This window comes from Polyergus mexicanus, unplaced genomic scaffold, assembly GCF_030449975.1.
Source record: "Polyergus mexicanus isolate NDT 795.1 unplaced genomic scaffold, iyPolMexi1.0 SCAF_4, whole genome shotgun sequence".
Classification (NCBI taxonomy): Eukaryota; Metazoa; Arthropoda; class Insecta; order Hymenoptera; family Formicidae; genus Polyergus; species Polyergus mexicanus.
The window spans coordinates 10,987,366-11,012,001 of record NW_027223324.1 but is presented as its reverse complement, the minus strand read 5'-3'; the positions used below and the strand labels follow the sequence as shown (position 1 = coordinate 11,012,001).

Below are 24,636 nucleotides of genomic sequence, written 5' to 3'. Positions count from 1 at the left end.
CTTGTCTGTTAGCGCATGCGCAGAATAGAGCATACAGAGTCCGGAGAGTACATTAGCACAGTAAAAAATATTATAAAGTTATATATTTTAAAGAAAATTAATACAGATTTTTAAAAATCTAATAAATGTTTTGTCATGACAGAAAATCAGTTAAAATTTATTAAAAAACGTATTTTGCATTATATAAGTAGACAAAAATTAAACCATAAATAAATGTAATAATTATAACTTTGAGTGTTAATAAAGGTAAATTTTAATTTACGTTCACAAATTATTTTAAAAATAAATTAGTTTCTTAATGATCAAATTATCAATTTCGATATATTTTAATCTTTAAAGAAATCACAAAAATTTTGTTTATATTACTGTACAAGTAAAATATATAATTAAATTCAATAAACGATTTGCATATGATTCAAATAATAAAGTAATTTCAGTTAACTTGTTATTGCAACAAATTTTTATTGCTATAAAACTGCTAATACTAAATATCAAAAACTGCGCATGCGCGAATAGACAATGACAGCCAATCGTCTGATGTTTCCACTCACACGATTACCTATAGCTCCCGTTCTCTATTATATCTTCTCTCTGGTCGTCTGGTCTAGATATACATACTATGTCTATGCTTAACAGACGCTGTTACGCAGTTACGCTTCAGTCAGGTATATATTTCGTTACAATAAAGAATGTCAGTAGTTATTTCCTTACAGAAAAGTATAGGAAATGTTAAATATAGTGATAAGAAGGTTTCTATCAAGTAAGCAATAAAAATTTCATACTTTGTAATAATCAAATTTATTAATTTATTGCGCCTACAGTTATAATATAAGTATTAAAATATAAATATTATTTAATATAAGAGGAACTGCAGAGAAAAGCTTTATCATTATTCTAAAAGATTATACAAATTATTATATATATATAAAAAAAAAAAAAAATTAAATTGAAATCTTAATAAAATAAATATTTAAAAAAAAGTCATTTTCTGTTAAATAAAAACATGTCGTTATCACATTCTGGATGTCCTCTATATATCGAATCTTTTCCTTGAATTGCAGTGACTTTGCGCTCCGTCATGCATATACAATCTAGCGTCTTTCTTTCTGCAGGCTCTCAATTAGCGCGCTCCTGCTCTCACGTTTCGTCTCATTCTCCCTCTCTCTCTCTCTCTTTATTTTCTCACTACCTTGCACTCATGCGAAACTCTAAACGGAAGAAGCGCGAGAGTGCATCGTGCATGATTCAGTGTTCAGTTTGACCTGCGTCATTCGCGTTCACGCGTGTCGTTACGAGTTTCGTGTGCGTGCGTTCTTATCGAGATAATAGAGCTCCCCGCTCTGGTATTTCAAGGTTATCAAGCAGACGGTAATTATCCCGAAGAAGAAACATGTGGGCTGGTCAAGACGACACGCAAAGATTCAAGACCAGGTGCGTCCTTTTTTTTTTCCCACTCGCATGAATGCATATATTCGCGTGCTCGCACTCCTTCGCGTTTGTCGATTTTCTATCTATTAACAATTGTTCGAGAATCTGATAGCTTTAACTTTACTTCTTATAGCCGATCGGTTTTATATGACTTGGTATAATATAGAGATAAGAGCACGAGATTCGTGTCTGGCACTTTATTTAAATTAATAATTTACTGTTGAAAAAATATTTTATTTTATAAATCTGAAAGAGCATCTGAAAAAGCTCTTTACATCTGAAGTAATTTTTAGATTTAATAATATTTAAAAAAAGATTGAGCAATATTATATATATATATATATATATATGTTATATGTTACATTCAGATCTAGAAAGATATAGGTTAACGGAAAGACAAAAGTCTTTCCTGAAATCAAGCGCTTCATAGGCGTATGCTCGGATCGAATGATCTGTCAGGCCCGGAAAAAAAAAAAACCAAGTCAACGACCGGAAGGGTCTGCTTGTTTCGAACATTTTACTTGGCAATTCTTTTTCTTAGTCAAAGAATTAAATCTTTATTATCTGAGACAGGATATGCCAAGAATGGAGAAACAGGACTAATTAATTAAATGAATTATATATTACATTGGATCTCCGTAATAGCGAATTTCGAAATAGGGCGTAAAATCCCTTCCATAAATGCTAGACGTACGCATGAGTAGCACGAGTGGGGGTAGTTGTATGTATGTGTATATATATATATATATATATACAATCGCGTAAAACGTGCATCTGCTCCCAGTGGTGTACCGGAAAATAATGTATAAACGAAATCATATTGCTACGTACCTGAATTTATCTGAATTATATCTAACGATAAGATATAAGAAAATGATTTGACAAATTGCTCGCTCGCATATCTTATTACGTTCTTTCCTCAATTCTTTCGTGTTTAAAAGCTTGGAGATGCGTTATTACTTTGGATCGTAATATTAATCTCGCGAGTCCAAAACACGTGAGAATTATGTATATGTTTGTTAATTATTTATGACGTATAAATTACCGATATAATAAATCGCAGATTCTAATATATTTCCCCATAACATTATTATATATTTGACATTTGTTAAGTTACATTTGACATGCATTTTGCGCATTGTAATTATTTTAAGTTTCTCATTAGATTTTTAATTTTAGTTATCGCGATTTTTTTTTTTTTTTTTTTTTTTTTTTTACATATATTGCAATATCCAAAGTCTTATTTTCTCGGGGGGGAGGAGAGGGGAAGAAAAAAAATTAAATATTGCAATATGATGATAAGTATGTAAAAGAAATCGTAATGACTAAATTAAATCTAATGAGAAACTTAAAATAATTATAAATATGCGCAATGTATGAGATAATTTTGTCAATGATATATAAGAATTAGATTTTTTTTACAACAATTTAAATGAAACAAATTTCTTGTTGTTTGACAATTAAAAAATTGAAAGTTTTATATTTAGAACTAATAAAAAGAGAAAAATCTTTTCTCTTTTGCTATTTCTGAAAAAGAGGAGATCGCTGCTGTAAAAGAGGCTCTCTAAATATACTCAGGCAATTATATGATCTTTCATGCTTACGTTTAATTAAAGTTCGTAATTATTTCATCAGGAAAGAGCCGTTTTTTCTTGTATTCCGTTATCTCAATTAATAATGGAAATATATCATCTCTGTGTATATTAATGGATATAAATGTAGTTTGTGTTAATTTTATAGTTAGTAAACTTTATTTGTAAGACGATACTTTTTCATTCATTAATGTCGAAAGATTTGTCAGATATCGTATCAGCGATTACTAAAAGAATTACTTATCTTAATCTGCGCGTAATTATCGTCTTTTTGACTCTCATGTGTATACTTTTACGCGTGATCCATCGCGTTAAATACTACGAAATATATATATATATATATATATATGTATAATATATACATGTATGTGTTCGGACAAAGAAACGCGAAGTAAAAGGCCGGAATCATGCTTCGGCATGCGTGGCGTTTTCGCGAATTCCTCCTTCCTTCCAAGACTCTTGGCGATCCTCTACGAGCACGATAACGAAAATTATTCTATACATAGAGTATCCCTATATCAAGAGACATATAAATGTCTTGTGTGCCATGTGCAATGATTTTACATGTAATAAACAACGAGGTTTGTGTATCTGTATGCACTATCTGCCTGGTTGAAATAAATCTCGGATTATTTCATTGCCACTAATATTTGGATTGGTCAAGTTTTCTTAATTGGCTTATCGGTTGATACGATTTTTCCAAAAGTAATCGATCGATTTCAATTTTTTTGTACATATGAAATATATATTTTATCTCTGGTCTGAGAATTAAGATTACTGCGGATATTTTCAAATTAATTAATTTTTTATAATCGCAAAATCAAATGATTACTAGAATCGCACGTATTAACCAGCGATTATCTTTTTTTAAATACTCCAAAATTATGAAACGTGAAAAATAATAAAAGCATTTTAGTTATATCAAAATTTGTAAAAATCTATCTATATATTTTAAAAGTGTATGTATGTATATATTATTGTCGGTGATAATTTTGATATTTATTTATTTAAACCTCTTATTTTCATTGTAAAAGTCTATATACATATATACATATAATTAATATTCTTAAAATTTATTAATTTAAGCCACTTTCTCATCGATTTCTATCGGATATATGTGGAACGTTTTAAATTTTATAATTACACATTTCGCTCATTTGTCTATAAACAATCGACGCTAAGAAACATTCTTGCTATCCGATTGCACGATGGACCTGTTGACGCCATCAGCTTCGGCATCGGCATCGGCGTCTTCGTCGATCAGCTTATTAATCGTCCGTTGCAAAATTGGATGATTATTTTTCCGTCGATCGATATTGACGTAAGATCGTTCTTCTATGACGCAATTTACGAGCGCATTCGATTGCTTAATACTTATTCGCTCCACTGAAGCATTACGAAGGCCGCCTTTGGACCGATTGCTTCCGGTGATATTTTAAAACAACGGTATTCATAGATTGTCACTATCTCAAGATTCGACATCCTTATTCTGCGTTTTTACTTGTCGTTACCCAAGGAAAATTTAAAGAAAGAAATTTAAAGAGAAGAATATAATATTATATGATTATATTGAGAGAAATATCAATGAGATCTCGAATTATAAAAATAAAATTATTATCTTGAATTAAATATTTTATTAATTATAGCATTTGTTTCTTCAAATCGTTTCGTACTTCTTCCTGAAAGATCTTTCTTGTATTATTAAAAAGCGGAGATATTTTGCTTAATCATGTAGAAGCAATTACATCTTACTATATCTCGAGTTACTCCTTTCCAGAATAATTGTTATTATTATGAATTGGATTTATTTGCTAGGTTAGTAGAGAGAAAATTGATTATTCTATATATACAATTCTTACACAAAATATCTCCAACTTGTTCGAAAGATTTCGTTCTTCCAGACATTTTTATAAGCAAATTTCTTCTTTTACGGTCTGTTTCTATTCTGGGATTAATAATTTTTCGACATAGATAAATATTTTGTCCGAGAAACATCACTTTTCTTACACCAGATTACATAGTGTAGCATAATCGCAAAAGTAAAATGTCGCAGAGCTTTAGCATCCCATCTAATATTAGCCCACTGTCTTTTATTTTGATGAGCTTCTGCATTTCTTTTGCAGCGTGATGCGCTCATTCTAGGTATGTTGTACACCGTCTGGAACGACAACCGTATATAACTGCTTACGATGAAAGAAAAGATTTAATTTATATGAATTGAAATTAAATTAAATTTATATGAAATTAATTTTATTTATATGAATTTGAATTACTAATTTTAATCTTTAGATTTATTTTGCGTCCTCTATCTTGCGCACGGCTCCTATTAGCCCTCTACAATATTATTGTTATTTAACATTGTGAGCCTTCAGGATTATTATTAATTTATATGTTTTGATTGTACATATATATACAGAAAAAAACATACGTATCAAGAAAAAAATATTTTTTGCTACACCTTGTAATTAATGTATTCGTTACGTTTATTTAGACAAAATTTTTGTGTTTAGACATTATTAATTTTATTAATAATATTAACTTACTAATTTAAATAATAATTTATAACAATTTAATTTTTGCATCTGCATATTTGAAATTATGTTTTAGTTAGTAGTAACATTATTTCGATCTTTAAAATTAAAATAAAAAGTTTACATTATAAATATGATTATTTAAGGGAAGAATATTCAATAGGAATATTTTAAATATGTGTTACATTATAAATAAAACTGCATAAAAAATAACATATACCTCCTATTTAATCGTCACTTAAATATGTTGTAGGAGAGGTTTTTCTAAATAATTCTTCGCAAGAAATAAATGAGGGGGGCGGCATTGATTTAGGAGATACTGCAAATTGAAGTTTCACGGTGTTTTAATGCTTTTTTTCAGACATTATAATATTAGAAAAAGTGATGTTTGTTGTAGAGCAGACGAAAAAGTGTTTGTTTACATTTACGGGATAGGCACATGGTCAGGGATATTTTTTGTCAATAATGTGTTTCATCTATTTCTCGCAGTTCGTTAACAGCTTTCAATATGCGACTACATGAATTTCTGAGTCACGTCTTCAAAAATATTATTTATTGAATGCGTGGACGAGGGAGGGGCGCACCCCTACCCCAAAAAAATTCCTTTTTCTTCCCAACCCAACTCTGTATTTTTAAAACTGAAAATAGATTTGGGTTAGATTATATCTTTCGGAAGTGGAGCGCCCCCCTCCCTTCCCCCCCTGTAGGAAAGGCGGAATCCACTGTATCTACGCGTATACTTTACAACACGAAAAACGAGGTCCACCCTATAATTGTTATGTGGATGGGAAAGTGTATGCGTGGTCGCAGTGGGTTTCGCTCCCCTATGGGGCGGGGGGGGGGAGGGGGCGGGGCCCATTTCTGGAAGATATAATCTAATACAAACCTATTTTTAATTTAAAACTAAAATTTATGCTTCTGCTTATATTAATGCTTTATTTTCCATACGATAACTTTTAACGATCTGTGAAAAATAAGTGAAATATATTGTACATATGATTGACAAAGCACATCCATGAGTGTATATCTATCCGTGATTGTGTAAACGAACACTTTCTACACGTCTGCTCTACACAAATACAACGTAAACAAACTTTATTTTATAATAACTTTTATTTTATATAATAAAGAAAGCATGAAAACTATGTGAAACTTTAATTTGTTATATTTCTTAAACTAATACCGTTTCCTACAAATTTCTTACGGGGAATTACTCAGAAGAATCTCCCCTAATAATTAACTGGCAATAAAATCGAAGGTGTGTTACCTTTTATGCAGTTTTGCCACATTACGATAATTTAGAATTAATCACTATTGGGAAAAATGAAAAAAAGAAGAACGAGCAATATGTCTATATGAAAATTATATAAATGATAAATTATTTATAAATTACTTATTATATTGTTTGTTCCGTACGTTACCTGATGCTTTTTCTAGATTTTCCTTTCCTTCTTGTTCATCTTTTACTGTTTTCTCATAGCGACTAATATGATAAATCGTGCCTTCGCAAATGAGTGCCATGAGAAAACAGTAAAGAACAGGATAAGGATAAACAAGACAGGGAAAGGAAGTTCGGGAAAGCATCGGGCAATGATACGGAGAGCGATGATATGCGATAAATAATTTATAAATTTTTTAATCTGAATTTTTTAAAATTGTTTATTAATTAATACATGGCGCGTGTGTAGTAGGCGCTTTGTAATATTCTATTAACCACAAAAAATAATTGTTGTAAGCAATAAATGTGCAACTTCACGTTTCTTAACAAAGTAACGGCTCAATTTTGTACGATTACAATCGGTTTGTTGCAATTATAAATGCTTACTCATCGCACAATACATTATTCTGGAGACAATTTCTTAAGTAAATGTTTCTTTTCTGAAACATCATATTAAGATAGGAAACGATTAAGGAAGAACTTTCTTGACTTATGAACGAAAAGTAATTAATAAGACTTTCTCGGTATAATTAGTGGGGTTTTTTTTTATATACATAAATAGGTCGCGTGTTCGGTGAAAAAAAAATGCTGAGTCAAATTTTAATTCGTAAATTTTTTCTTAAAAATTTATATTTATTGTATCTTTACCTTCAATTTTTCGGAATCTTTTTTTTTTTTTTTATTATTGTAATACGAAGATTCAGCCTGTTGAGAATATAAATTTGCGCAGGAAAAATCGAAATTCGGATAATTACGTACAATTTGGCTGGCATGCGTCAAATTAAAATTCGGTCCATTAAATTGGACGTGCGCGTATCGGAGCATGATAGAATTACCAAACAGAGTGAATCGTCGGCGGTAATTTGATGCGTTTATCATCCACGTGACAAAGGGACGATGGCAATTTAATCACTCAATTAGAAAGAGTATTTAGAACCCCTCTCCCTCCGCCCCCCCCAAAAAAAAAAAAAAAATTTTTTTCCTAAGGGCGTCCCGTCGTGACGCGTGGACCATTCAACCCTCTTGGTCTTCCGCTGAAGCTCGGCAATGAAACCCTCGTAAAACAGACTACGGAAGCCGTATTCGCGTTTCGTGTTTCATCATTTGCAGTTTATCCCCTTTGTGAAAACCAGCTTGCCAGCAGTTTAAAAATTTAAGTACGAACTAGTCATATATAAAAACTGTATATAATATTTTATGTCGCATATCTTAGTTAGAAGAATTTTTTGACATTGCAAGTATAGAGATACATTTTGTTACGCATTATCCACGCGCTATAAGGCGGTATAATATGCGATTATATCTACCTGCGTTGCATAACATTTTGAATTATTTTTTTCTACAGGATAAAGATCGATGAAGATAGAGAATTAAATTATGACAATTATAACATTTCTATACATTTAGTCTTGTGGCGAATATAGTTAGAATGTTATTATTATTACTATGTTAATTTATTAATTAAATTACAATATATATATATATATATATCAAAACAGTCGCTAAAAAAATTCGCTTTACAAGGAATTTCTTCAAACATTTTTGAAACGTATGCATATCGTCTCTCATTTTTCACGAAATCTTATCATTTTTTTTTTTATCTCTTTCCATGCATCATCGATTCTAAATGCACTAATTTTTTATTTCGAAAAAAAAAAAGAGAGAAAAAAGGGAGAAATCTCAAATCTCTCTTTAATTCTTTACTCGCTGCTCCGTGTTCTCTTCGGGTTTTCTGGCCCCCGCTGTACTTATTATCTCCGCACGTGCAGTGCTGTGCATGTGCAACGAGCGATACCTACATGCCGGCTCTTCCTCTCCTTTCTCTCGCCCTCCCACTCGGTCTGTTTCGCTGAGCGTATTGATTGAGGTGAATGCACGACGCCGGCGTCGGCGTCGGCGTCGTCGTCGACGTCTCCTAGTCCGCGGATGCGCGGGAATGGAAATGCATACTGCCAGGATAGTCGGTCGTGGTGGCTATTCGCAACAGCTCTTATTCGAAAAGAAGAAAAAGAGAGAGAGAGAGTAACAAAGGGAGAAGAGAGCGGAGACGAAAGAGGGAGAGAAACAGGCACGAGGCACCGGTGGAGGAGGCATTATATACTCTTGCTGGATCTTCGTTCAACGTCAGTATCTTGCCCGAATTCGTGGCACTGACATCGCAAACACTAAACACCGCAATACTCTCGCAGCTGCAGCCAAGAACGTGATTATCCGAGCCCCGTGAAAGATATAAGAATTTCGCAGAAAAAGATCCGTTCATTTAAATTCGCATTTTGCATTCGTGTTCTGTCTGCATTTTTCGAAAAAGGAGTGATTGCCATCAGGGAGGAGAGTCGATCGCTTCGAGACACCTCTTTTTTTTCCTGACTGATTGAGATCCAGTCCCGAGGGATTATCATGGCCACTTACGCAACTTACAGGCACGTCGAGCTTGACAATGTTGGATATGGGAAGAAAAGGTAATTGAGGATTGTGTATATATGTGTACGGGTATGCGTATGGGGAGAGAGAGAGAGAGAGAGAGAGAGAGAGAGAGAGAGAGAGAGAGAGAGAGAGAGAGCATATTGCGCTGCGGACTTTTCAGAGACGACACTTTCGTAACATTACGCATTAATTTTTTTTTTTTTTTTAAATATATACCTATTATTCGTGAAAGAAAGAAATGTGAGAGGAATCAATCGATCGATAGTGTGTTGTAACTTTCGAATTAGAAAATGGATATACCAACAAATAATCGATTACTAAAGCAAATCTACGCTTGTTTTTGTCTGTAAAATATATTAAAAAAAAGAAAAAAATAATAATGACGAGGTGATACTAGTTTTTTAAATTGTCACTTAGCTTCTAATATTTATTAAAGAGTCTGTTTAATACATATATGAAATCTGTTATATAAAAATCACTATTTATTTTCTATAATTTTTTTATTTTATCGTGATGTATCTTTTGATGATCTTAAATAATATATTTTTTAATAAACCCATATTTACTACTAGAATTTCACAGTTTGAAATGTATAATTCAGAAGATGTTCTTATTTAGCAAAGAAAGTTGAATTATTTCTAATTGTATCTAATGATATGTTAGGATACTGGTCAGTGCATCTACTTTATCGCATTGATCCAACAGACAGTGTTATTGGAACAGGAAGATATTTCTCGTTGCATTTAAGTGACTCGAAATTACTGCGCTCATTTTAATGCGCTTTCGCGGAACTCGTATGACGCCATTCGATATAAAACCTGCAATTATGAATGTTTTATTTTTCGGATTTTAGCGAATTTCCTCGATTAGTATTGATTTTGAATATCGGAGGAAATTAGCTTCCTCGAAAGACTTATAAGTTTGAAGAACAAATTTTTCATACAAAGATTTAATTTTTATAATATATTAATTAGAATGATTAAATTTTATTCCACCAAAGATGTGTATTTGTAATTTGTATATATTTAATAAATTATATATATATATATATATATATATATATATATATATATATATATATATATAGTTTACTATACAATTTACTATATTTTTAATATATTTACTATATATATATATGTATATAATATTATTTATAATTTATTTATTTATTAAGGGGTTTTTAATTGGTTTGATAACAATAATATGCCATCCAAATTTTATTATAATAGTCGAGGGTTGAAATTGCAATCATAATAAAAGTTTTTAAAACTGCGCATGATACTCGAAATGGTAATAAAAATTTCTCAACGCGTGCTTAATTTTCTCTTTCTTTCTTCCTTGGTTGCGATTTGGTTAAGATTTAGAACCCGAGATTTTTTTATTAATTGCAAGAGATATTATAGAATGGATATCACCAATCGTGGTTAAGATATAAGTGGCATTTAAACCGATTATTTATAAGATCGTGTAAAGATATAAAAATATAGTGAAACTTGCGGTTGTTCCATTAATTATGACAACAAGTTTAATCGATTTACATTCAGCCGATAGTTTTTTCAGAGATACAAGTAAAATATTGCGCTCTAATAACGATTTATATATTATAGATGTTGCTGTAGATATGGTCAATAAAATATTTTCTTTTATGAATAATAAGACATCTATGGGAATAAGTTGCAAATAACATAAAATATGATCAGCAAATCATATAAAATTTATGGAAATCTCCGTAATCTTTCTTTCTGTCAATCAACATTTATTGAGCACAAGATAAAATCGCAGAAATAAGTTTAATCATCATATTAATTATAGAAACAGATATTGAAATTGTTTTGTGGAAATAAGTTAATCATATTTAATCGTCAATTTATGATCGCCCTCATTTTCGTATTTTCTATGTAATAAATTATCAAGATATCTTTCTCAGGAAACGCCGTTTCCTTCTAAAATATACTGATAGCAAAAATAATATGCGGTTGTAGATAAGCAGGAAGATCATATTGCTTCTAGATTTCTTATTCTACAACTTTTCAGTAATAAAAGAACATACAAGTCTCTTTAGATATATTTTACCACTTTTATTATTTAATATTATTCTAAAAATCTTTTTTATCTTCTTTATTTTATATTTTAATTTTTTTATATATTTATTATTTTCTCTCAAAAAAATATATGACAGTTCCTCTCCGATAAGCTTGGGGTTGTAAAGCAGAATAAGAGACTCGTATCTTTTCATTCTTTTTTGGATGTTCAAGAATTTAAATAATCGTTGAAAATAATTCGAGATATATATAGTTTTTTTTTTTTACAAATATCGGCGAAATTCTGAAATAAAAAAAGCTTTATTGCTCTTTATAACTTATTCATTTCAATTTTTCGAAAACATGATATTTTTCAAAATATCTCCGCTTTACGCTAGTAATTTTATAAATTTTGGATTTTTTATAAGCACATAAATTAAAGAACGTTTGACGCTGAATTTACCATATGCATATATGAAAATATTATTTTCCGTATTTTTGAGAAATGAACATTTATAGAGAGGCGCTATATGAGAGTATAGTGTTCATTTCATATTACTATTCTGTTTCATATATTTTTATTTTTTTCCTTAATTTAAAAATTATCTACTAATAATTTTTAGAGATAAGATAAATGTTATTTTTATTACAAAATAATCCTTTGGAGTTATGATAATTTCGTGTAATTAAGAGCTTGCAATTATAACATCACAGTTAACAACGAATTTGCAACATTTTTTTCGTCAAGGCTCGAGAGAAACTTTGTAATTTAAATAATAAATTTAATATTTCATTTATAAGAATTATATGTTTTGGCTGAGATATATAATACATAATTGATTAGATTCCCCGATATTAATTGATGAGAGTAATTTTTTGTAGATGTGGAATGACTACGTACATTGTGTCATGTCGACGTACTATGATTCAACCTTTGCGAAAAAATCTGCGCGAATATAAATGACTTGCTGACCGAAAGATTTATACAATTGATGTTTATTAGAATCGTGATCGATATCTTCGCGTAATCAACATGTTAGTTCGCGCGCAAGCGCGAGTTATTGTACGGATATGATTGCTCCGTGTTTATAAACGGATATGAATTGTTACGTAGATATAATTGCAATGATTTTTCACGTCCATACTCGATGAAATTTTCTATTTGAGTTTTCTAAAAAGGGGATAAAAAGTAGGTAAAAAGAGCATTAACTGTCTGACCATGATGACGGTCATCTTACGGGTTTCTGTCCTCATTTATGTTATGCTTGGCAGAATCCAAGTACCGTAGAACCACTTGCTGTTTTGTATTCACTTCGCAATGAAAAATTACAGATGTTGCAAAATTCGTCTCGCGCGTCATATTAATAATGACTTCGTGCCGAATGCTTGAATTAATCGCGGCTTTCTTGTTGAGGTACGAGATCAGCTGAAAAGACTTTGAACTGAGAATTAATTAATGATTTTATGTATTCTAAATGAGTTTTCATGCAGGTTATTATATTGTCATTTAAGAGTCATTTATTCTTCGTGCACAGACTAGATAACATATAGTTTTATTGCGAACTAATTGATCCGAATTATTTACTCGAATTTATTTATATATATTATTTATATATTTTGATGATAAGAAATTTGAATTATTGCTTTCTATATTAATAACTATTTTACAAAAATCGACATTTATTACGATATGTATAAAATATATGTATGAAAAGCCGAGAGAGAAAGAGAATATAAAGCATAAAGTGAACATTCTTCTACATATATCTGTATTTGATTCAATCTGGCAATACTTATTACGAACATGTGATATCGTCTCGATCGTATGATTAAGACTGATATTTAGCTTATCGGCTTTAATAAGTATATTGGTGTATCTTCTTCTGCCGTCGAGATATTTCCGTTATAAAGCTTTTTTCTATAGAAGCTTGATATAGTGGCGATTTTGTCTTCGAATGATAAACGGATCGATCCCTGGCGCGACTGGTTTCTTTGTAATCTGCTCGACATATGCGAAATATTTGAAAAAATTATTAACTGTACGTAGACGTTTTGACATATAATACAAAAATGACGAATATGAATATATTTCCAAGATAAAAAAAATCTCTCATTGATTCTTGAGTTTTTGAATGGCTTCATTTTAAATTTAAGCCCCTGATCTAGAATTTTTGTTTTGTCAAGAATATGACAGTTTAAACAAAACAGAGAAACTTTCATATGTAATTATCAATCAGTGATTAGGCTATTTGACGAATTCTTCTTGAAAGATAATAATAAGCTGCGTCGATCGTCGCCATATATTTCTCTATCGCATTCTCTATTTTATATCCACCCTATATTCATATCGTACATAACATCGCGATTCTTTGCTAATAAATTTTTGTATGATTTGACGATTGCGTTTTTAATTATTCTTGGCTCTCTGTGGATTCGTGCGTTCTCCTTTTTTGTCTTTATTTTTTATTGCTCTAACTATTATGTAATTTTCGTTTTGATTTTGGTTTAGCATTGCACTTGAACACTTCATTGCACATGAACACCTCATTGTGTGAACATTGGAGAACACTTTCAGACAATGCGTTCCCGGTGTATTTGTCCTAACGGCTGGAACCGATGGGAGACCTACCACATTTGATGTGCGCAGGATTTTCTGACAGTTCTTGGATATCGTAACTCATATTTTATGTATGTATTTTCTTATGCGCAATATTCTAACTATATCTTATCGTTTGTATAACATATTTACTTTTATCTTTTTGACAGTTAAAGACGGTCCGAAAATCTTCTATTAAATTTTCTTTTCTTTTTGAAAATTCTCCCAAGATTTATTTGCGCCATACTAAGTTAATCGATCGATTAACTAAGCGTAATTCGAAAAAAATTAATTACTCCATAGAAATGACTCTGTAATCTTTCGATCTTTCTTGGGGAATGCGAGACTTATTATTAAAATAACGTATTAAGGCGCATTAATACAAGCATGACAGTATCCGCCGATTCACACATATCTGTTTATGGCTGACAGCTAATTAGCGTGTTTACTTACTTACATTATTTTGCGAGAACAATGACGAGCTGCATCGGTTGTCAATTCTGTGAGTTTATGTAATGATGATGTTACGTTATGGTGATTCATGCGATTTCGCAAAATCGATGATCGCGATCGGATCAATGATCGCATAATATAGTCGATTTCGTAAAACAAATTGTTCGACTCTATTATCAAAAGAACTATAATGATCTTATCATTGACTTTTATTCAAGAAATGTTGCAAAATATGCGGGATTTAGATTCACTATACTTTTTTTTTCATCGAAGATTCTTTGACTAATTTGAAGTTAATTCAAATATTAAATTAAATTCTTGTTACACAACAGCTTTTTTCTAAATTAGATTGGAAAGAGAGAATATCCATTTTTTTATATCACGTTATTAATTTATTAATACATAACATCTTAAATTTAATATATTTTTAACAATATTATGACATTTATTTGTATTTTATTTTTCTTATTCATATATGGCACGATAAATTATTTTTTATGTTGTAGCAAAAGATTACGAACAATGTTATGTACAGTTTATCCAGATGGATTTCTACATAGAAGTTGACTGGAAAATGAACGATTATTATTACTATTTTAAATTTGGTTTTTCTTTCTTAAAGTTCATGCTTATCGTTGTAAATCGATTTATTTTATTCCGCGTATCATCTCTCTACTTATTCTTTCTTTTGCACCGAATTATGTCGTGACAGATCGATGTCAAATATAAGCGATATCGTACCTGATGGTACGACCTCATCGCCTTGATATTCGCCGAAATACTAGCCCCGTGCCATCCGGCGAACTCCTGCGAGATTAATCGATGTTTGTTATGATGCTACAAATAAAATTGTGACATTCTGATCTATTTTTTGGGAATATTTTAATTCTTTGATTCTTTTAACATGACACTTGTCGCAATATATCTGTCAAAGGCACAAGAGAAATATTTTATTTCATAATCTTTTCAGTTTTATTTTATCAATAAAATTATTAAATAACTTTTTTACAATTTTGAGTGTCATGTTTCATAGATAATTTTTTAAAATTTAGTATTATAATTAAAAATTTACAATGATTCTATTGATTCTGAATAAACATTAATATTGAAAAAATTATAGTTTTATCAGACTTTTAAATATGTTCAATAATGATACATTTTGCATTAATGAAGCAGCGGATCATAAAGAAAGGTTTCGTAAAATCTAACCGCTTATTAACATTTCAATTAACTTCTAATATGTAATCCAGATGTAATAATGTAGAAATGTCCATTCATCATCATGATGGTGCAACGCATGATACATAACATCGCAAAATAAAAGTTATATGATTAATTAAATGTAAAAGTCATTTCCTAGATCGAGAATTAACGGTTTCTTATTATTATTTATTAACTTGAGATAAGTAGAGCGGTACGATTTTTTTTTTATAATTACTCAGCACTTATATATATTACACATTTTTTTATACATTACCGAAAATAGTGCACCAATAAAAATATATATTTTTCTATCTTAAAAAATTTAAAAAAAATTTGTTTGCAAAATAATAATTACAAAGTTATTCTCTTCAGACGACAGTTCGAATAATAATGTCTTTTTCTTTTAATAATATAGTTTATTAATTAATTCAAAGCTTTTGTGTATGTCCCTAACAGCACACATGAAACCATCCAGAGGTTATCCAGATAGATATTTAATATCCACTGGATATCTTCTGGATACTCTCCGGATGTCCTCTGGAGAAGATGTGTTGTTACGGGTATTATTAATTTTATAAGAGAGCGATTTATTTCGAAGCAAGCTATTTCTCGAGTAATTAAAAAATCGAGAATGCATCATTCCCTTATTAATGAAAATTGCGATTCTAATTGAACCACTCCCCATCAACTTCTTTTTTGTGAGACAGCTAGAAAATGGGAGGAAAGGGGGAAGGAGCGTGAGCGTTTCACATTCCTAATTACTAGGTTTGTTCCAATCTTCTCTACTTGATTTTTTTTTTTTTTTTTTTTTTTGTGTTCATAAGCACGCGACAATGCACGCACGTGCCACACGTACTGTACTTTGTTAAGTGGAAATCAGGACAGATATATGGTACATTCATAATTTATATCGCCTACGGTCTCCGCCTGCTAATTTGTTGGCATATTAGTTTGCTGATGGAATTAAAAATATGGTTCTGATTTGATTCGATTTCTCCTATGCTGATTTCACTATTGTCAGCATTTGTGTGTCGTTAATTTTTTTCTTTGAAAGAAAAACGACACTTGCGACATTATCTGAAAATATCGATTAATGTATACATTTACAAATGTATCTATCTAGAACCAAATCTTTTTAGAGTCCTTGCCTTATTGATTGGATATCAAGGAACTGGTAGATATTAACAGAATTTATCTAAACCTTTTTGAGAATATTATTTTTGAATGTGTACAAATTTTACTTTTAAATTTTAATCTTGATCTCGAATTCTTAATCTTATATTCTTGAATTTTTTTGCTAATTGTATTGTTTTTATTGTTCCAGGGTATTGAAGCCGCCTGGCGGTGGTAGCAGCGACATTTTCGGCGCAGAGGAGACGAGTCCGCGCCGTGTCAAGACCCATAATCAGTCCCAGCTGGGCTCGGCGCTTTTCGGCAACGCCAACGATAACACGCATGCCATCCTGTCACCGCGGTCTAATAAACCCGGTAATGATTCATACAATCGTCTGTTTGGTCCTCCCGATGCCCCACCCACTCCAAACGCAAAAAATTACAAGGGCAACAATAATTTCCTCAACGGGGGATCGTCGATTTCGACGCTATCGTCGAGCACCAAGAGCATAAACAGCAACAACTCATTGCCAAATATTGCTAATGGCTTTGCTAGCAACGGCAATAATTCGTTCAACGATGTCACAGGTAAAAGTCAAGCACGAACGGAGAAGTAGTGGCGAATTGTCCCGGGATGGACAGAAGTGATCTATCTATTAAGTTGATGCAAAAGGTATGTCATATTTCTCAACAACTAAAATAACATACAGGGTGTTATTGATAAAAACGATATCTTCTATATAAACAATAATTAACTCTCTCTTTGTTGTTCTATAATGTATCAAGAAAAATAGAGCATATATGTATGTGACATGTTTGTTGGAAAATATCTCCAAAATACACTGTTGACATTAAAATCGATTCTTTGCGGAACACCCTATAATTTCAAAGTAATTTTTATTAAAATAATTATTATTTTTATTAATATGCTTGCACTATCAATTTCAATACACTTTGTTTATATAAGAAAAAGAAGACTTTTTAGAAATATGATCGAAATATATATACATATAAATAAGATCAAGCAGAATTCGTCATCTTTGCTTATGAATCAGAAATCATTAACTTTATTGATATCCTTCTCTTTCTCTTTCTCTTTCTTAATAGAAAACCGACAAATCTTTTGCATTAACCTAATACTTTCTCTCAATAAAATCATATTACATTATTATTGGTATTTAAATAGCCATTCGATAAAATTACAAGTTAAATAACATTTATAAAATAAAAAATTAATTATTACATATTACATTTAAAAGAATGATAATTCGTGATACACGCTTATTTATTTATTTATTTTTTTTTTTTTTTTTTTTGCTAACTATAATTTATGATATTTTGTATGAATTTTTCACTTTCGAATATTAAAAGAAACGAAATATCCTTCTTTTTAAGTATGTTGTGTTAGTATGGAAAAATAAAGGTAATTAATATATATTATCAATGGAAAATATTAATCCGCCCCGGGATTTTCTAAGTTGTTCTCGCATTCGTAATCAGACGCTTTTTTTTATAAAACGTGTCCGAATATTAAGGCCAATGACTTTGATCTAAGTTGAAATATGTGTGTCATAGGTTTTTGTCGTAAAATTTATTCTTTGTATTGAATATTACGTTCTTATCACGACGAAAAATATCTTTTTTTGCTACAATTACGAACATCTAATCTCTCTGTAACAATTTACATTTACATTTGTTAAAATTATGTCGGCTATTTTTACATCTTAATAACAATTTTTCTACCTTTGGCATAAAAAAAAACATTGCTATAGTGTGTATCAGAATTTGTTTTATAAAATATATATTTTTTATTTATAAAATCTTATGCCTGCAAGATCAATCGCAAAGATCTTTTAGTTTAACGCGAAACGGATATTCTTTCATTACACAAATCAAACTATTGCTCTTTGACCTATTAATATAACTAAAGAATTTTTACATGAACTTTATTGTACGATCTTTATATTATTGTCTAGCTTTTTAATATATGCCATTTTCCTTGAATTATTTGCAAGCAGCTTTTAGGAGAAAGAAACGATTTCGTAAGTGTGTAACATCGACATTCAATTAGATGACACGCAACACCATCACATTTTCTTTGATCATAATTAGATGCGAAGTCACTCGAAAATAATTTCTCATAATATGACGAAAATAATAGAAGTTTTTTTTTCTCCCTCATCGAGAATTATTGCGCGGAAATCAATAAAATTATCATTATCGTAAAAGAAATGTGTGATTTAAACACGGTGGTAATTTTTACAGAGAATTTTCATCATTAGAAAACTTTTTCGACATTATTATTATTCTAGAGCCTGTCCCAAAAATAAAAACACATATTTTGAGTTAGACATACTATATTATTTATGTTAGGCCTTAAGTTCGTATCGTATACATTCTGCTTTAAATAATATTATATCTCGCTTTGCATTAAATTATTATTTATATTATATTCATTACTACGATTTACTCATAGTACAATGAACTGTATAGTAAACGACATTGTTGCAAAGTATAGTAAGAAGAAAAATATATGTTATATACATATATTGAATATAATATAATAATTAATTACCCTGTCGATGTATACGCATACAATCTTGTTTCTATAAATGAATTTGGCAAATTAAGAAGGTACATTGTGTGTATGGATTGTAAATTCATCGCTGAACAAAATAATTTTGAGAAGTAATTTTGCAAAGGAGATAAAGTATTTAATGTCGTTTGCAAGACGTCATTCACAAATTTTTGCACTGCGAGCGACATGCACTATCAGAACCAATTACAATTTTCTTTATTCATAACAATTTTCGGTTTGTTTAACACAGACACGCACGATCAAAAGAAGTTTTTTTATAATAATGATAACAAATAATGATAATATAAAAATGATAACATCAGATACGACATATTACTATATAAAAGATCATTGATAGCATAACATTATCAGCCGAAATAAAAATATTGTTCTAAAATTTTTTTTTCTGTTTACATAATCCGTATATAATATACAATTCTCCCTCATAATACTATCATTATTTTAGTTTTCGTATTTTGTTACTATAAATATTTATTTCTTTTTTTTATGACAATTTCTTTTCATAACACAGACGTTTCTACTTTGCTTTTAATTTAATTTTTATCGTACGGACGAATCTAAGAATCTGAGATAATTAAAATATATTTTGTTTTTGTGTGTATATATATGTGTAGGTATGTTTATTGAGATAATAATATATAAAATTATCTAAACTATATAAAAATTTAAAATAAAAATATTTGTTTCTAACGTAGAATTATTATGAGATTTATGTAAATTTTTAGTATGTAAGTATCTACGATTCGTCTGTACGATTTACCGCGTAGTAACACAAGTTGTTTGGGTTACTATTATGGATTTGCGATGGTGTTACGATGCATGGGGTGAAATGGCTCTGGTCGCTTTGTATGTACGCACGTGGCGATGAAAATGGCTATTGACATGGTGTGCAAACGGCATGGGTCCGCTCTGCACTCCCGTCGCCGCATCCCTCGATAGGAGGATTGCCAACGCGCAACCCGGTCACCGGAGACGGAATTGAGGTGACGCCTGTGAGGTGCAATCCACGAAAATGTAGAGGTAATGTTCTCTAATTATCCGATATTCTCTTGAATCCTTTATCTTCTTTTTAGAAAGTCCCTTCCTGATCCTTTTCTCAACGATATTTTCAACATTAATGGCCAAATAACAAGATGTATTTTGTATTCTAAAATATTTAATTGATAAAAGTGTTGATTCAGCAATGCATATATAAATTTTATAGTGAATTATAAGTTAAATCTCGCTTGCGTTAAATATGATAATTCTACATTTAATTTTTTAATTAATATTTACGATTAAAGTTGACTGAAATTCGAAGTTATGCGTGTCAGATTTTCAGAAGAATTCGTCGATACATTTTTTCACTTATTCGACAGTTTTGAAATACATATCCATGATGTTATCCATTGAAGTCAAGTCTATACGCTGGGTGTGGCAAATTTTTCCAGCTAAGATTAAAAAGTACTTCCTACGTTGTCTTTATGTCTACGATACGAGCGTTGTCATGAAGCAGAATCATCTTCCTCGTTTCTTTTCCTATATATTGCCTCTTATTCTGCAATTCATTAAATTAATGAGTAGTTGCTTATAGCGATCAGTTGTGATTGTTCCGCCAAGCTGTATAACAGAATATAAAATTTCCTTTATATCGCATTAAATGCACAAGAATTTTTTTTGGTTTAAATATTTCATTTTGTTGTTGAAATTGCTAATTATTTGCAGATCACTCATGATTTCTGTCGTTTGGATTTGTCATAGCGGATCTACTTTTCCGTATTAATTTAATACAAAAAAAAAATCTTTTCTTTGAATCTTGATAACGAAAATATAGCTATATCGTAGCGTTTTTTTTTTCGTCGATACTAAGTACATGCAGAATTCATTTGCTTTTTCTTTGTATTTTTCCCATTTGTTTTAAACAAAAAGTAATAGCTTCTCGAGTCCACTCCAAGTTGTTCTGCGAGCTCTTTTTGTGTTTGCGTTTGATTTTCATCAAATAATACATATTGTTGTCTTTTTGTATCTTATTTCAGATGTTAATTTAATTTGCAAGCGATACATGTTAATTCTGTTTGCTATTTGATAGATTTACGATTGTTTGAATTGTGTGCTTAATTGCCTGCAAGATTAAAGCTACTTGTATCCATTTCCCTCAAAATGGACTCTTAAGTAATATCATCATATTTAAGAAAATAAATCAAGGAATGACATTTGAAGATGTATCAGTTGCAAGTTTAAACATATCTTTTAGTGTTGAATTATAAGTAATAATATATGAATTTGAAGATAGCACGTAATAATGTGTACATAATAAAAATATTTCTGTAATTTAAATTAAATTTGAAATTTGAAATTAAAGTATATAATATGAAAAACTGAACAATATAAATTTTCTCAAGATTCAACTTTAAAATATCTAAATTTACATATGATAAAATACACATATGTGTGTATATTAAGGTCTGAATCAATTTAAGAATGATTATTTTATTTTTCAGTATTGAATGCGTGTGATTTATTTGTGCATGACTTATCGTTATCAGATATCCGTTTTTGGCAAATAAGGTTTTAAGGTTCGTTTGAAACTTAAGAGAATATGACTTATTTATAACAGATTCAAAAATTTTACTTATAACTGACAATGAAAATTTTTATAATTTGCTTTCAACAGTTCTAACACAATCTATCGATCGTGGGATATTAGAAGATTGATGAATAATTTGAATTTTAGAATTGGCAATCAGATTTTATTCCCAGCAATTCGACTAACGAAAGCAATCCTTTTCGCAGATGGCAATCCGGTAACTGGAACTGGCTATACGTCTGAGACGCAGAAAAACGGACCAGCCATGCAGAACGGAATTGCTAGCTCGAATTCCAGCAGTAGTGGCGAAAAGTCGAATGATACGTCGCCAGCGGCAGCAAAGCCGCGTACCCGCATCCCACCTGGTGGCTATTCATCTGGACTCTGGTAAAGGGCAAAGTCATCATCAGTCGCTTTCTTTCCTTTCCCGAGATATTCTGAGATGTTCTGATTAATTCTTTCAGCTCTGTTATTCTTAACTCATTAAAGCCCACTATCTCTTATAAGATCTTCGAATTGTTGTCCGTAAAACGTCCCGAAATAGAAGTCTATTTATATATCGTATATCTTTATAGCAATGGGTATACTTTTCTATATTTTTTCTAGAATCCAAAAAAGAGAGAATTGTAAGACAGACGAAATAAATAGTGGGTTTTAGTAGATTGACATCATTTTGCTTTGTACTATTCAAAGAAATGCATAGAGAGGAGCAATAATAACATTTATAGGCCTTTTGATTTTTGGATAACTATTTCCGCCAATAATCATTCTTGAATTAATTCAGACCTAAATACATGGTGATAATCAGTTATTCCAGTATTCAAACGAAGATATTCAATATAACATGATATTCACAATTAGGAAGATCGAGAGGATTAATATATATATATATAAGGACGGACGAAAATATTATAATAATAATAAAATCATCAATTCTCCGAATATCTGCAACGCAGAAACGAGCAAAATTCTTTCAACGACGCAATTCGATCAAAAATCTTTATCATATTTAATTTTGGATTTTTAAATCCTAGATTTCAGTCATGTGTAACGCGCGAATTCTATATTTTAAAAAAGATAAATTATAAAATATTTAACTGACAATTAATAATAGTTTTTAAGTATTTAAGTGGAATTTTTATAATCTTTTTTGCCGTAAACGAAATAACATGTAGAAAACATGAGCATAAACCGGTCCTGGGTTTCTCTCGAGCGTGAATTACCGGTCCTTCAATTAGCAACTCTAGTACAAGTTTTATCGCGTAACTGTATAGAGGTAGTTAAAGCGATCATTGCGCGTAAAGTATATTTTTTCGTGACTGAAATGTTGCGTCGGTCGATGAACGATTCACGAGTTGTAAATCATTTTGCTAGGAAGCGCAATTCCCTCATTAACAGCTTATATATAATGAGTCATTATAAATAAATAGAAAAGAATAAATGTTCATGATGAGAGAAGTGAAAACAAAAACGTTTATTTTAAAATTAAAGCAAAAAGCAAGAAAATATTGTACAAATTATTTCAATTATTTGTTTTATGAGACATTACTCATATTTATCAAAGTGCTTATTTGTTTTATTTATATTTTCTATTCGATTCGAAATCTCATCTTATCATGAAATACGACTGCCGTATCAGGTATCGCAGTATCTTGCTCGTTTCCAATGTTGCATATTGTGTCTCAATCATATAAAATTTTAGAGAATCACATGTCTAATGTACGAGAATTCGTTGTCACCTTGAAATGAAGGGCAATGATATTCACATATACATATACAGAACAGTACCAAGATCGTAGAATTATAATATCGCGATTATCACAATATAGTACGGCATTGATTAGGAGTGAGGAAAGAAAAAGATCGTTGTACCATTCAAAATTTCTTCTGCCAAATATCGAGAAAAGATATATTGAAATGTGTCTACATGTAAAAATAATTAGCAAGATAATGAACATTTTGAATGGAGTATTATATTGATTAGTGGCAATGTTACAAAAAAATAAATCCCGTAAATAAATCAGAGGAATGGACAAAAAACAGCAATGTTTTATGATGAAATTAGGATTGTGGAAACGTCGGAGTTATACATTAGAAGTAGGCATGTGTTATTTCCAAAAATAAAGCTATACTATGTATAACCCATTAAATAAATCAAGTGCTTTTTTATCTTCGTGCCTTCTTGATCAACTATTTATTAATATCGGAAAGAACACGGTCAACGAAGAGATATCACCTCATTTTTTCTCGCGATTTTTGATACCGATTCTGTTTAATAATATAAACATACTTTTAACTGTATCACACAATCAGAAATTTTACGAAAATCAAAAAGGGAATATCGTCATCGCATAATTTATATGAAGCGCGCGCGTTTAGAGACGATACTTTGTTTCCCACTCTTACATCATGTATTTTATAATAATATTTTATAATATATTTTCGTCATCATTTCGCTTTTTTACGATAGTATAGCGGGTGTAGTACATGAATTGAATGTATTTATTTTATAGCAAAGTCGTGCACGTTTAGTTTTTTTTTCTATGCAAATTTTTACGCAGTGGTTTGATGTGAGTAAAATTAAGTTATAACACACACAATATATATTTATCATAAAAGTAGTCTTTTTATACTCTGACAATGATGAATAAAATTTTATAAGCAAATTAGTT

At 30.4% G+C, this 24,636-nt stretch overlaps 1 protein-coding gene across 8 annotated transcripts; it reads left to right on the top strand.

Moving 5' to 3' along the window:
• The first annotated feature begins 637 nt into the window (after nt 1-637).
• Jupiter (microtubule-associated protein Jupiter) lies at nt 638-24,630 on the top strand. Of its 8 annotated transcripts, none has more exons than XM_070295166.1 (7): nt 676-760; nt 1,113-1,431; nt 13,944-14,122; nt 17,011-17,387; nt 18,818-18,841; nt 20,338-20,418; nt 22,171-24,630. In XM_070295166.1, coding segments are annotated over exons 3-7 (669 nt in total). In that variant the 5' UTR covers nt 676-760; nt 1,113-1,431; nt 13,944-14,120; the 3' UTR covers nt 22,356-24,630. The 8 variants fall into 8 exon arrangements, with proteins under 8 accessions (XP_070151264.1, XP_070151262.1, XP_070151263.1 ...); XM_070295167.1 differs by having other exon boundaries at nt 749-760; nt 1,354-1,431; XM_070295163.1 differs by lacking the exons at nt 676-760; nt 13,944-14,122 and adding an exon at nt 638-665 and having other exon boundaries at nt 1,354-1,431.
• Nucleotides 24,631-24,636: the final 6 nt, after the last annotated feature.